The 12,357-nt window shown below is 43.2% G+C and overlaps 1 protein-coding gene and 1 long non-coding RNA gene across 6 annotated transcripts in view; one reads left to right on the top strand and one right to left on the bottom strand.

The window, feature by feature from the left end:
* Positions 1-396: 396 nt before the first annotated feature.
* Positions 397-6,890, bottom strand: SRP9 (signal recognition particle 9). 3 transcript variants are annotated; one of them, XM_086870289.1, is made up of 4 exons: positions 6,677-6,845; positions 3,980-4,048; positions 3,522-3,655; positions 397-2,718 (listed from the first exon to the last, which is right to left on the bottom strand). In XM_086870289.1, the coding sequence occupies exons 1-3, from the start codon at positions 6,833-6,835 to the stop codon at positions 3,524-3,526; spliced, it is 360 nt and encodes a 119-aa protein (XP_086726415.1). In that variant the 5' UTR covers positions 6,836-6,845; the 3' UTR covers positions 397-2,718; positions 3,522-3,523. The 3 variants fall into 3 exon arrangements, with proteins under 3 accessions (XP_086726415.1, XP_086726406.1, XP_086726422.1); XM_086870280.1 differs by having other exon boundaries at positions 3,522-3,581; XM_086870296.1 differs by lacking the exon at positions 3,522-3,655 and having other exon boundaries at positions 6,677-6,890.
* Positions 6,891-6,966: 76 nt separating this feature from the next.
* LOC111945443 (uncharacterized) overlaps positions 6,967-12,357 on the top strand; it is a 30,628-nt gene continuing 25,237 nt past the window's right edge. For all 3 annotated transcript variants that reach the window (XR_015283766.1, XR_015283765.1, XR_002871659.2), the window contains exons 1-2: positions 6,967-7,076; positions 8,220-8,317. This is a non-coding gene — a long non-coding RNA (uncharacterized LOC111945443). The remainder of the gene's footprint in view (positions 7,077-8,219; positions 8,318-12,357) is intronic.

Raw genomic sequence — 12,357 nt, 5'->3', positions numbered from 1 at the left:
GATCTGCTTATGTGAAAGTAATTGGAGATGAAAGGAATGTTTTTATGTCATCCTCAGCAACAAAGACAATTCAACCGTTGCTTGTATTTAAATACCAATCCTTGAACTCTCAAAGCTCTTTTAACAGATAAGATCTCTGTAAACGAAAGTTGTGTTGAGTCACACAGCATCTACCTTTAAAGTAGTATCGGCATTTCAGAATAGACACCCGCATGTCTTGAAAAGCCAATCACTATTAACATAAGCAAGGAATTAGATGTAGTTCTTCATAGACTAGTTTCCTCTAAATTAAAAAAAAACAACAAAAAACCAAAACTCGGGTACTGTGAGCACCCCTCTGCTGCAGCAGCCACAATAAACTGATTTTTTAATCACAAACCAGAAGACACATTCGAGTAGCTGGCAACATGATAGACCAACTCAGTGAATGTTTATTAGGGAAGTGATCAGTGTACATAAGCACACATACTCTCAGCAAGAGTACAGGCATGAGAGAAACAGAGCTTGAAATTCAGAGCTTCTCTGCTTCCCCATGAACACTGTATGGACATGGCTGAAAATTCCAGGACAAAGTTATGAAGCACCTATGTTTTTCTAAAGTTTCCATACAATTTAATTTTTTTAAGCAGCAGCTTTATAATATTTTCTTTTGTATTCTGCCTGCACAGAACCACTCTAGTTTTTTTCTGAGTATATGAAGAACAAGCGTAACAACACATACTCTTAACAAAAGTAGCAATAGTATTTCCCCAGGGTTTTAGGGAAGCAATTTCTGAATTTAGAAAAGTAGGAATGTGTTCCCTTGACTATTTTGCTTGAAAACAGTTGCTCTGATATAGTGCTGTAACTGCTCCTCCTCCAAAACCTACTGGAGTATAAAGCTGAAGCCTTTCAGCCACTTGGTACACCCAGTCTCTCTACCACTATATTGCAAATATTAGGAAAGTTATTTGGAGCACCAAAAAAAAATTTCAGTATTACAGTATCTCATGAAAGTTTAACAATGAACAGAGTCTAGCCTTCTCTCTGGCTTTATTTATATTTCAAAAGCCAATACAAAAATGTTACACACATACCAGTCACTGTTGCAGACTAGAATTCTGAGCAGTCACCAGGAATTTGGTGCTGCAGCATTTTCCAACAACTTTCTATGCAACATTCTATATTCAGCTGAAAGGGTACTCTAATGCAATATTCAAGCCTGGTAGTTTTTTTCCAAGCTTTTGGCAAATGTGGCAAGTCCACTGCTTCCCAGTAGCTCCATTATTTTTATGTAAGTGGCAGCAAGTAGCTACTTAAGTAGATTGTTTTGTTATATATAAATGCCACTACAAGTACGGTCCTGCTTTACTTTTGTGGCTTGATTTAACCCCAAAAAAATCAGTTCTGAAAGCACCTAGTCATACCAATAGCCTAATTACATGAAAATGTTCATCTGTTTTCAAGTATGCAAGACCTAGTCAAAGCAAGTATCAATTTTAGCTACTGGATTTCCAAACAAAAAGCTTTTTTACAAGAGACAATTAAGGCTTCCATCAGCCTACCAGAGATTACTGTGAGAAACACATCTAAGACACAGGAGCATTGGTCTATTTCTGACAGTGGTATATAAGGATTTATTAAGCTATTTTCATCCATTTATTCATTTGGCTGACATCCACCTGCCACATGCAGCATTTGAAAATGCAGTTAACAAGCTGTTAGAATAAGGAATCTGGATAGTGTTTGGTTGGATATTTTCTATTAACATAATAGGTAAGAGCTTCTAGAATTTGTCCTGTTGATATACTTCAACTCTGCCTGAAGCAAGGATGGGAAAAGAAACCCCTGCTGGTACAAAATAGTTCAAGTTTGTAAAAAAGCCACTGACTGCTTTTTAGTAACAGTATTTGCACAAGCAGAAAAAAAACCCTCCCAGTTTCTCACAGATCTCTAGCAATATTCAAGTTAAGTTCTATTTTAATTTTTAAAATACAGAAGTTTAATGACTTAGCCAGTATAAGAGTTCTACAAACTGTATCATGGATAATGTTGTACATCTTATGACTAAGAGCAATACCAAAAGCTAGAGTGCTGCCAGTGACAGTGGTAATACAAATTGGCAATTTCAATATTTCAGTTCAGAAAACATGTTATTCTAAACCCAACAGATTTATATAATGTATGTAAATATTTATTAGACCCAGTCACCATTCTACAGTATTAGGGTAATAAACCCTCTCATTTTGAGAATACACCAGCATAAGGTATGAACACAATGAAATCTATATGAAATTTTACAGTAACCTTCCAGAAGTATGCCTGTGGCCTATCAAATTTGGACTAACATATTGCAGATTTAAAATATTTACTTGTCTTCTTAGCATACCTAATGTGTAAGAATAGTTGCTTAATACCCAAAAATAAATATAAGCTTTCAATTGAAAGCACTTATTTTCCTAGATTTCCAAAGTGGAGTCTGAGGGGTGAAAATGCTTCAGACTTGTCATCAGTCCACTTCAGTACATAAAAGCATCTCCTGACCCAGTTTTTCGTTCAAATCCAAAAGATTTGCTTCCAGTGAAATATGACTGGAGCGCTGATTTTATTCACAGCACTTCAGTCTGTTTCCATGGCAGCACTGCGGGATTCCTTCGCCACCATGAGTCGCATGAGCTGACTGTGGAATTTCTCAATCTTCTTCACGTCTTGTGCTTGGTCTGTTCTGTACAGCAAACACTGCAAGACAAAGTTCCTGATATCAGATTTCACTTCAACTGTGAACTCAACTTCACTTTATCTTGTTTACAGCAGCTATGCATGTGTGCTTGGAACACACAAAATGAGGAGAGCACTGAAATGCTCATTAGTTACCAGGAGACAGCACAAACACATCTACCTTGTGTTTCCAAGCACAAACATACCTGTGTTTGCTTTTAAGCTTCTCCTTAATGCTCATGCCTCCCATATTGAAAACAGGGAAACTCATAATTTATCCTAGTTTCTTCTAGCTCCAAAAAGCTAGGGTTTTAAAGCTGTCCTTTTTTTGTGTTGTCTAAACATAGAACCAGATTTTAAACCTGAAGTTATTTTCTAATTCTTTATATTCTGAAAGCAAGTTTATTTTGCCTTTCACAGTCCTCGATGTTACACTGCCAGGGACATAAAATTCTGTATTTCCCATTGAAGGGGATCTCTATCCTAAGCAAAACCTGTTTTTCCAAGACAGCTCTAAATAGGGAACACAGCAACTGATTAAAATCAAAAAACACCCAAACAAACACAAAAATCCCAAGCACTAAAATAACCCAATCAAAACCCTGAAACCAGTCCTCATTTTCCCCAAAATGGTGTAAGATCTTCCTGTGACTAAAAGCAGGTAAGGCAGCCTGTACCCCAGAAGAGTTCTCACTTGTGAATCATATGACTCCAACTTCCCCTATGGGATATTTCAACAAAATTACCCTTAAATTCCCCATTATTAAGTGCCCCATATTCAACATCTCACCCATGTTAAGCCCTATTACTCTATCAAGACCTGCCTTTACTGGAGTTTCACATCCCTTCCAGGCACTTGAAATTCCAATGGCAGACTGCTTTTCCTGGAAAGAAGAAATTTGACTCTTTTCCAAGTCTGGAGACAAGAGTGGGGCAGAATACTGCTGCTCACCCTGGACTGCAGAAAAAGAACGCCTTAGCTGTAACATTGCTGTCATTCAGTCTCATAATCACAAAGAAGGAACTTAACCTATGGTTAACCTCTCTTTCTGAGAAAAGAAAAAGGACCACACTCACACTAGTAAACACCTGCTTGAAAATGCTCTTGAACTGGTCAGTGTCAATCACAGACACCGCAACGAGGGAAGGCTAAGCACAAATGTTTAGAAAACTGTCAGGTACTCCCTCAAGGTAGTAACCAAGATCTCCCAAGCTGCCTGACATCAAAACACAAGTCTGTGAGTGGTACAAGCTCTAAAAGGGGAACATGTTCAGTACTTACAGCCACATCATCTGTGACTTTGATACAGAGGTTCCCATCACAGTGTCGGTATTTGAGAACAACACGCACCTGAAACGACAAACATTTTAAGAATTAGCACTTACAGATAACAATTCTCAGAATATACTGAAGGGAATCTGCCCACATTCAGACTACCCTTTATCATAGTTATGTACTGCTCCATGTTTTCAAGCACCTCTGTGGCAGTGCTCACTCAGCTCTGGTGCTGTGGGAGCTGTAATCCCATAGCCAAAGTGGTGTAGAAGTTGACCCACCACTTTCCCTAACACTGTAGACTGGTCTTCCAGCAGCATCAGCAAGGTCAACACTAGGCACGTTCAAAAACCTTGCAAATACAGCAACAACAGTTGCAGAGACCTTGGAGACAGCAGGATATATCATGAGAGTCATGTTGAGATGAGACACCCCCTGGCTGTGTATCACACCCCAGAAAAAAAAAAATTAAAGCCTGTGTTTGTATGCATAAAACACTTCAAAAAAGAGTAGCTCTACATGAAGACTTGAAAGGGATCAGCTGAGTGGGGTAGGCTAAACATCACCATTTTTTCTTCTGTGGCACCTGAATTGTTATCACAGTTACTCCTGCAGTCACCTGCCCTGAGCTCTAACCCATCCAGCCCCTCTGGACCCTCAAATCACCGAAGTTCTCAGAGCCACACTAATAAAAATCCACATCCTCAGTGACTGAGCATTAAAGGATTCCTCCTGAGCACAGAACCAGCCACAGAGGCTCTGTTTGCAGCCTCAGCTAACTTCAGTAACTGGAAACAAAGAAAGGTGGCATTTGAGAACATTCTGAACTCACACTGCAAAGTTTTTATTCTACGGTGATTTATGCTAATGGTCAACAACTTCCTTTGCTATTTTGAAATTCGTGTTCCACAATGGATCTCATCACAGACTGACCCTTTTTGTTTAACAAACTGCCACCTTCTGACCACAGCAGCAGTGTAACAGCACATCTCCTTGTGTAGATACAGCCCCAAAAGCACACCAGAGGCTGCCAGAGGGAGCAGGTACACATCCAATGTATCAATAACCTGTTCTTGCAAAGGGCAAGACCTCTCAGTACCTGCCTGGAGAACACACACCCATCTCCTACAGTTCTTGCTCTTTCTTCAGCTTCCCAGCAAGCCCAATTACAAAATTGCTGGGGCTAATTCTTGCCAAATTAACAGGAAGGTACTTGTGTAGACAACAGGGTCTATATAAACCCCTCAGTAACCAGACAAATTCACTGCCATGGATGGTAAGAGATTACCTTTGGAGGTCCTGTAAGGAAAGGGGGAGAGCAACTCCTGGCTGCAGTGACATCCCTCCTCTTTCATTTAATTGAATGTCACAGAGCCTAGGAAGGCAAAACTGGGCAATTTTATTATCAGCAGCAATCACATATGGTGCCTCTGTGCTAATTAAAAGGCAGACACTAATCTACTTTAAATAATTGGATATTAATTTAATCTTGTGAAGGTTTTGCCAGTTCCCCTATTTTTGGTGAAGACTAGGCCTTTTTTACAGTAGTTTTCTCAGGTGTGAGTGCCACATCACATTTTTGTGCTGCTTTTTAGGCAATCTATAATGCTTTTTTCTGAAGACTGAAGTTAATTTTAATATTTGCATAAACCACATTCCCAAAAAAAGTCACTGGAATCAAGAAATAATCATAAACCGAGACGTTAAGTCCTTGAGGAATTATTCTTTAGGATATAAACACCATCCAGTCTGAAACATTACTGCAAGCAGCACTGCAACATAAGAGCTAATGAAAGGACAAATTCAATTTATACAGGTTATAAACGCTATAAACTCATAAAATAAACCAATTCTTGATACTTCAGCAGAACACTTAACCTCGGTTTCTAATGCACAGGTACAACGTCTTTGAAGTTCGGTTCTTGAGGTTTATCCCAGCTGCCAACAACACCGTTCCCTCGAGATGTTGTTGGGGCTATAAAAGAGAGCTTCCTCCCGTTCCATAGGAAAGGATGGTGCAACACCAACGAGTTTTCCTTTTCCCCTGTAGTCGATGAGTACTGGTGAGGCCTCACCCACGTGAGGTACACTTCAGTTCTGGGTACACTTCAGTTCTGGGCCCCTCACTTCAGGAAGGACAGGGAGGTGCTGGAGAGAGTCGAGAGAGGGGCGATGGAGCTGGGGGTGCTCAGCCTGGGGAAGAGGAGGCTCAGGAGTGCCCTTATCATTCCCCAGAAGTGCCTGACAGGAGGGTGTAGCCAGGTGGGGATCGGCCTCCCCTCTCATGCAACCTCCGCACAGGCTTAAGCTGTGCTAGGGGAGATTTAGGTTGGACATTAGAAGAAATGTCTTCCTAGAAAGGGCGATTAGACATTGGAATGGGCTGCCCAGAGAGGTAGCGGAGTCACCATCGCCGGAAGTGTTCAAAAAATAACTAGACGTGGCACTCAGTGCTATCTATGGTGTACTTAACGTGGCTGCATTTGGTCATAGGCTGGACTCGATGACCTCGGAGGTCTTTTCCAAACTAATCGATTCTGTGATTCTGTGATTCTCGCCTCCCCCGTGCAGTCATCAGCGAACCCTCTCTAGCCCGACACCGCCCGCCGCCCCCGCCGAGCTGCGCGCAGCTGGAGCCGCCTCCAGAGCGCCGCTCCCACGGCCGAGCCGCGCATCCTGCCCTCCCGGCCCAGGCTGTCCCACCTTCATGGGGTCGGCGAGGTAGAGCTTCTCGGCGGCGCGGGTGAACTCCTCCCAGGCCTGGAAGTGCGGCATGGCCGGGCCCGGTCGGCTCCCCGCGGCCGCGGCAAGATGGCGCCGGGGGCGGGCGGGCGGGTGTGCCGCTGAGACGCCGCCTGCCATTGGCCCGCGGGACAGCGCCGCCCAATCGCGGGGCGCGTAACTCAGGGCTCCCGGGCCCGCCAGCCGCCCGCTCCCGCCACAGCGACCCCTGGAGGCGCGGCGGGATGGCGGCCGGCGCTCCCCGCCCGCCGCGCAGGGAGGGAGTGGCGGCCCGGGCTGGGAGCCCGGGGGTGACGGGTTCGAGCCCCGGCGGAGCGCCCACCCGCCCGGGGCTGGCACCTGCGGGGCTCTGCCAGGCCAGGTACGGGCTGTCTCCGCGGCAACTTCACGCCCTGAGGCTACTGGGGACGCGGGTGGGCCAGCGGGGAGCCTGGGGGTCCGGCGGGAGGTGAGGGCAGGGCCCAGGCCGTGCACCTGAGGTATTGTTTGCTCGGCCGGTCCTCACAGCTGAAGCAATTCCCAGGTTTTCCCAGGCTGGAAGGGCCTGTGTTAAGCTGGTGTAGGCTGGCTTCGCGTGGAACAAAAAGGATGTGTGGGAGCCCTTCGCTGCCTTCCCTGGTCTGCCTTGCTGAGGGGTGCTGAGGCATTGTTAAACTAAAGCTGCTCTTTTGGGGGGAGAGGCTGAATAACATAGGACAGAATCATGAAATACGTTGGGGAACTCTGCTTTTCAGTCCTGCGTGTGTAAAGCTTTTACATAAAGCCAACTTAAAAATTCCCCTCAAAAATGAAATGAGGGAGGAAAAAGGCGATCCGAGATTTCTAGCATTATGTTTTAAAATCCCATTCCCTGCAATGATTTTTGTGTCTTTCTAGCACAAAGCTTGTAGCCAGACCCAGAGCTAAGCTCTGCTCATGTCACACAGCTTGTGCAAGGGCTGCAGTGACAACAAGCACGTAAAACTTGCAGTCTCTATTCCCTATTTCACAGGGACTCACTGAAAACCCAAAGCTCCTGATAATGATTCATAGCTCCAAGTTTTACTGAACAACTCAAAGCTCACCAGCGTGGCCAAACAAACTGGAAGGTTTAGGGCAGAACTGCATTTGAGGGGACAAATTATGCAGGCTGTTGCAGTCTCCACTAGCAACATGGGGAAATACTATAGCTGCAGGCTTTTTTTGGCCACAAAAGGCACAATACGTGCAAGAGAGAAAGAAGAAATGTGGCATAGAAATAAAAGGGTGGATGGGAGGTAAGGGGAGAAAAACTAGAATAAAATTCCCTGAGTCAGTAAAGCGGAAAATAATTGTTACGGTGGGGATCTACTCTGAAAAAGTCTACAGTGATTAGGCTGACAGACTTCATAAATTGCAGTTTCTGGGTGTTATGTGATCTAAACAATTCTGGTAAAGGGCTTTGCACCAATGAATGGGGGCAATGCAGGGTGGAAAGATTTAAGGATTTGGTTTTATTTTATTTTATTTTATTTTTGTTTTCTAGAGCTGCTCACAGGGTTTAGGTGCTGATGTGTCACAGAACCCAGCTCCAGAACTACAAGAATTGTCTTTCAGAGGTGCTGAGAATCAACAGATTATCAGGTGATAGATATATGGACAGAGCCTAAAGCAATCATCCCAAACACAGAACCTAACCTGGACTGAATGGTTCTCTACTCTGCTTGGGTTTGGGTAACTGTTTATAACAGTAGAGTAGGAATTGCATTTGGTAGTGTTGTACAGATATGTAGGGGATGTAAACACATGGTAAGGAAAGGTGTGGGGAGCACAAACCCTGTAACACATACAACATTTTGCAGAACCATTGTTCACCAAATTTGGACCCAGGTTTTCGAGTGGGATATGAAAGAGCCTCAGTTTTGGGCTGCCCAGTCATTAACACTTTTGAGACTATTTTAGTTTTGAGTCCGCTGTTCAGGATCTTATATGTGTTCCTTGACACAGAAGTGTTTAGGAGCTTGCCAATGCCCAGTCATTAGCCCTGCAGTTGAGGTAATGTAATAGAGCAAGACTGAAAAACAAACCCGTTGTGGTATTTTTTCCCCCATAACTTAGATGATTTCCACGATCCATTTTGGGATGCAGCTTCCAATAGGCACAATTTTGGAAGTGACAAACTGCAGCAGTCAGGGCAAAGAAGGGAGTGATTTCGTAACTGGCCTTGCCTCTGAGAGAAATGGGATGTGTCACAATGACAGTTCTATACAGCCTGATACACAGCTCTGCATATCCTGTTCCTGGCTGCAGATCTTAAGGATTTTGTCATCCCTGCCATTGCCACCACCACCTATGGCACCACATTGTGCTGCCACAGCTGTTTGTAACTCTGCACTGGGGATCAAACCAATGCTGGGATTAAAAGCAACACCATTTTTAGTAATGCTTTTTTTTACTGAGATGAATTTGGTTTTCTAGTTTACTGTGTGGCCTTATGTACTCTTATGCTGACACAGCTGTTGAAAATGTACCTTTTTTGGTGGCAAGAAAGAATATGGGAATTCCTACTGGTTTTGTTGGATTGTCACCAAAATGAGGGGCTGTATATGAAATCACCCCTGCCCCCAGTTCCCCTGAAAGCAGGGCCAGTTGCTGAACTCTCCACAATTAAGAGAAGCTATTTCTGAGCCTCAGGGAATGTCTGATACCTGTAGTTAGTGCACTGCTGTGCTCTGTTGTTCTCCTTTTGCCTGGAGAACAGAACATTTTCTTGACATGTTTGGAAAGTAAGTCAGACCAGTGCAGCTATTCAGCTGTAAGTTGTATTTGATGTATGTCCAAAACTGTATTTTTCAAGTGAGTTCCAGTGAGTGCAGTAATAGTAGAAATCCTTCAATGGGCTTTTTGTTTAGTGAAATAAAATGAACAGTTGTTTATCACTGTGTAGAGTGTTTGGTATGCAGCCAATAATAATTTAGTAGTTAGTAAGAATTCTGCTAAAACATACATACTTATCTTGCTTTCTTTTCTTGAGTTCCTGCTTTCTGCCCTGCAAGAAATCATTCCAACGGTCTTAACGGCCCATTCCATCACTTGCAAGTGAAATCTGGGATGCTGTAAAACCTCATTTACCCTTTCCTCGGTCTGTCTTTGTGTATCCTTGCTGTATTCCCTAGACCACCTTAGATAAGGTCTTTTTTTGCTTGGATTTAAGGCCGTAAAAAGCTATGAAGCAATAATGTAAGTACTTGTGTGATGAAGACTTTTCATGTGGTTTTTCCTCAGGCCCTTTCCCCTCATCAACCTGTATGTACATGATTAATGATCTCTCTTTGATCAAGCTCCTACATGCATTACCACTGCAAGTTCTGCTTCGTAAAGTTGTGTTCAGGCATCTGGATTGCACGTGGTGATTTCTTCAGGTGTTTTATCTAGTGTCTTCCTTTGAATTAATGACAAACTGAAATAAAATAGTAGAGAAAACTTTGCATTAGATCTTAAAATATCATCCACAGAGATCTTACAACTCTACAAAGTTCATGGAAGTTGCATCTTCTTAGCATCACTCAGGGTCAGACATTTGGTTTCCTGTTCTTCACATTAATGCTTTTATTCTACCTAAAGCAGGTGCTCTTTTTTTTTTTGTTTGTTTGTTTTTTGAAACTATTTTCCTTCTCTGGATAAAGAATTCAGATAAGAGTATTAAATTCATTAAAATAGTTATCTGTCACCATGACATACTACCGGTGGGTAACACAAGATGGTCTTTCCAGCTAAAAGAAGCTTTGTATAGAACACTGTGCTTTATCATGCTAATTTGTGGATTAGATGGGAAACAGTGGGACAAACTGATCTCAGTTATGCTGCTCTAAATCTAGAGTCATTCCACTTATTTCATTGGAATTTTTTTTTTTTTTAATCTGTAACAGTATAATTAAGCACAGACTTTGGTGCTGCGATGATAATCCTGTTCTTGGACCGGGAGCAACATAAAGTCAGCACAGTAATTCAGGTCTGAGAGAGTGCTAATGAGGAGTTAGTTACGAGGCAATTATTACTGCCAAGAATGCTTAATGCTTAAAGGAGATACAGTTGCTTCTTTCAAAATACCTTCAACCCAGCCCTTAGCAAAGTTAAGGAGAATCCCAGGCATTGTGATTATACATTCCATTCTTGTGTGTATGGTCTAAACCAGCCTGGGATTTGTACTGATGCAGACTTTAATCACACGGGGCTATTTTTTTCCTTTGAAAGGGCATTTATGTGCATAGGGATGCAGATAAATCTCGAATACACTGAGATCCGAGGTCTTGACATCTCACTGTCTTCTGAGTCTCCGTGCCCATGAGAACCGAGCCTGCAGTGAGAAGCAGTTTGTGCTCCTGGACGGGTTATAACACGCCAGACTGAGCCACAGGTTTCACTCCACAGCTCCTGAAGGAGCACAAAGCACGTGGCTCTTTTCTAGAGGTTTTATGTATTACACAGCTTGGCTGAAGGTTTTGCCAGGTTGAGCCATACACAGTTAATTACATCGATGCCGGTTTTCTATTCTTTTGGACACAAGCATCTTAGAGAGTGATTCAGGCTATATTGTCCTAACAAGATAATTAAATATTTGTGACACTTTGTTGTTAAAAGACAGTTCATGGCAGTTAAGGCTGTATTGTGGGCAGCAGGATTCCAGGGCCCTGTCCTGGTGCCTGTCACAGCTGAGTCACAGCTTCAGGGCGGGTGAAACCCGGATGCCTGTTACTATCTTCATTCCTTTTCCTCAGTGCCCCTGCTCCTGTGAAAGGAGCACACTCCAAACATGGCTCTGATCAGGTCACACCGTGATCTACACTTGCCAGATATTTCAGCTATGACCTTGCCCAAGGCAGCATTGTTTCCTAGTTTGCTTTAACCATCAGAAGAGACAATGTCCTTTAATATGGTCTAATCTTGCTTTTTAAGGGAGTGTATGTATGTAAATAGTAATAGCCATTACTCTGGCAAGAGAGTCATCCCTGCCTATGGCCGTGTTCTATCCTGAACAGAAACTGCCCTTTCATTTTTGGATGCTGTTCTGACAGTGTTCTTGTTAAGCTGCTCGGTTTTGATAGCTGGAAAGATTCATCCCTTCCTGTTAAGTGGTCACTTCAGTTCCTTCAGCGTAGCAAGGTATTCAAATGAATGTGCTGTCATGCAGGAGACATGTGTTAGAGAGCAGCCTCTGCTGTCACCACCCTGGCTGCTGAGATCTGAGAATGAAATAGCAGTCCTCGTGATGGCCTTCAGGGAAAAGAGGAGCACATCTGGTAGCCAGCTCATGAACCAGCATTTGAAGCACTCTGGAAGCAGACAGACACTCTCAGCATTAACTGCTCATAGATTTTGTATCACCATTACGTGAAGTTTCTGAGCCTGCTTAAGATGGGCTTAGATCATCTGTTGGCACATGCTGCAAGCACATTGATTTCTTACATTAATCTTTAAGCAGCAAAGCTTTTTATTTGATAGGCATGACTTAGGGCTGGTTTACCTGTGCTGTTCATGCTGCCGTGGCTGATGTAATTGAGGAGTACAAAGCACCAGAAGAGGCAAGAGAGATTAGATGCTCACAGTGATACCTTCCCAAGTCCTCTGGAGCTGTGTAACTGCAGCTGGGGTAGAAGAGCCTTCTGAATTTTTAAGTTAACTTG

This window comes from Cyanistes caeruleus, chromosome 2, assembly GCF_971803275.1.
Source record: "Cyanistes caeruleus chromosome 2, bCyaCae1.hap1.1, whole genome shotgun sequence".
In the NCBI taxonomy this organism is placed as follows: Eukaryota; Metazoa; Chordata; class Aves; order Passeriformes; family Paridae; genus Cyanistes; species Cyanistes caeruleus.
The sequence above is the reverse complement of the archived record's forward strand: the minus strand, read 5'-3'. Positions and strand labels throughout refer to the sequence as shown.

Bases quoted from the DNA above. Each gene is read 5' to 3' on its own strand.
- SRP9 (XM_086870280.1), bottom strand. From the start codon at position 6,835: ATGGCAGGCGGCGTCTCAGCGGCACACCCGCCCGCCCGCCCCCGGCGC. The intron at 4,049-6,676 runs GTGGGACAGCCT...TTGTCGTTTCAG, and splicing joins ACCTCGCCGACCCCATGAAG to GTGCGTGTTGTTCTCAAATA. The intron at 3,582-3,979 runs GTAAGTACTGAA...TCTTCTTTCCAG, and splicing joins AAGTCACAGATGATGTGGCT to GAAAAGCAGTCTGCCATTGG.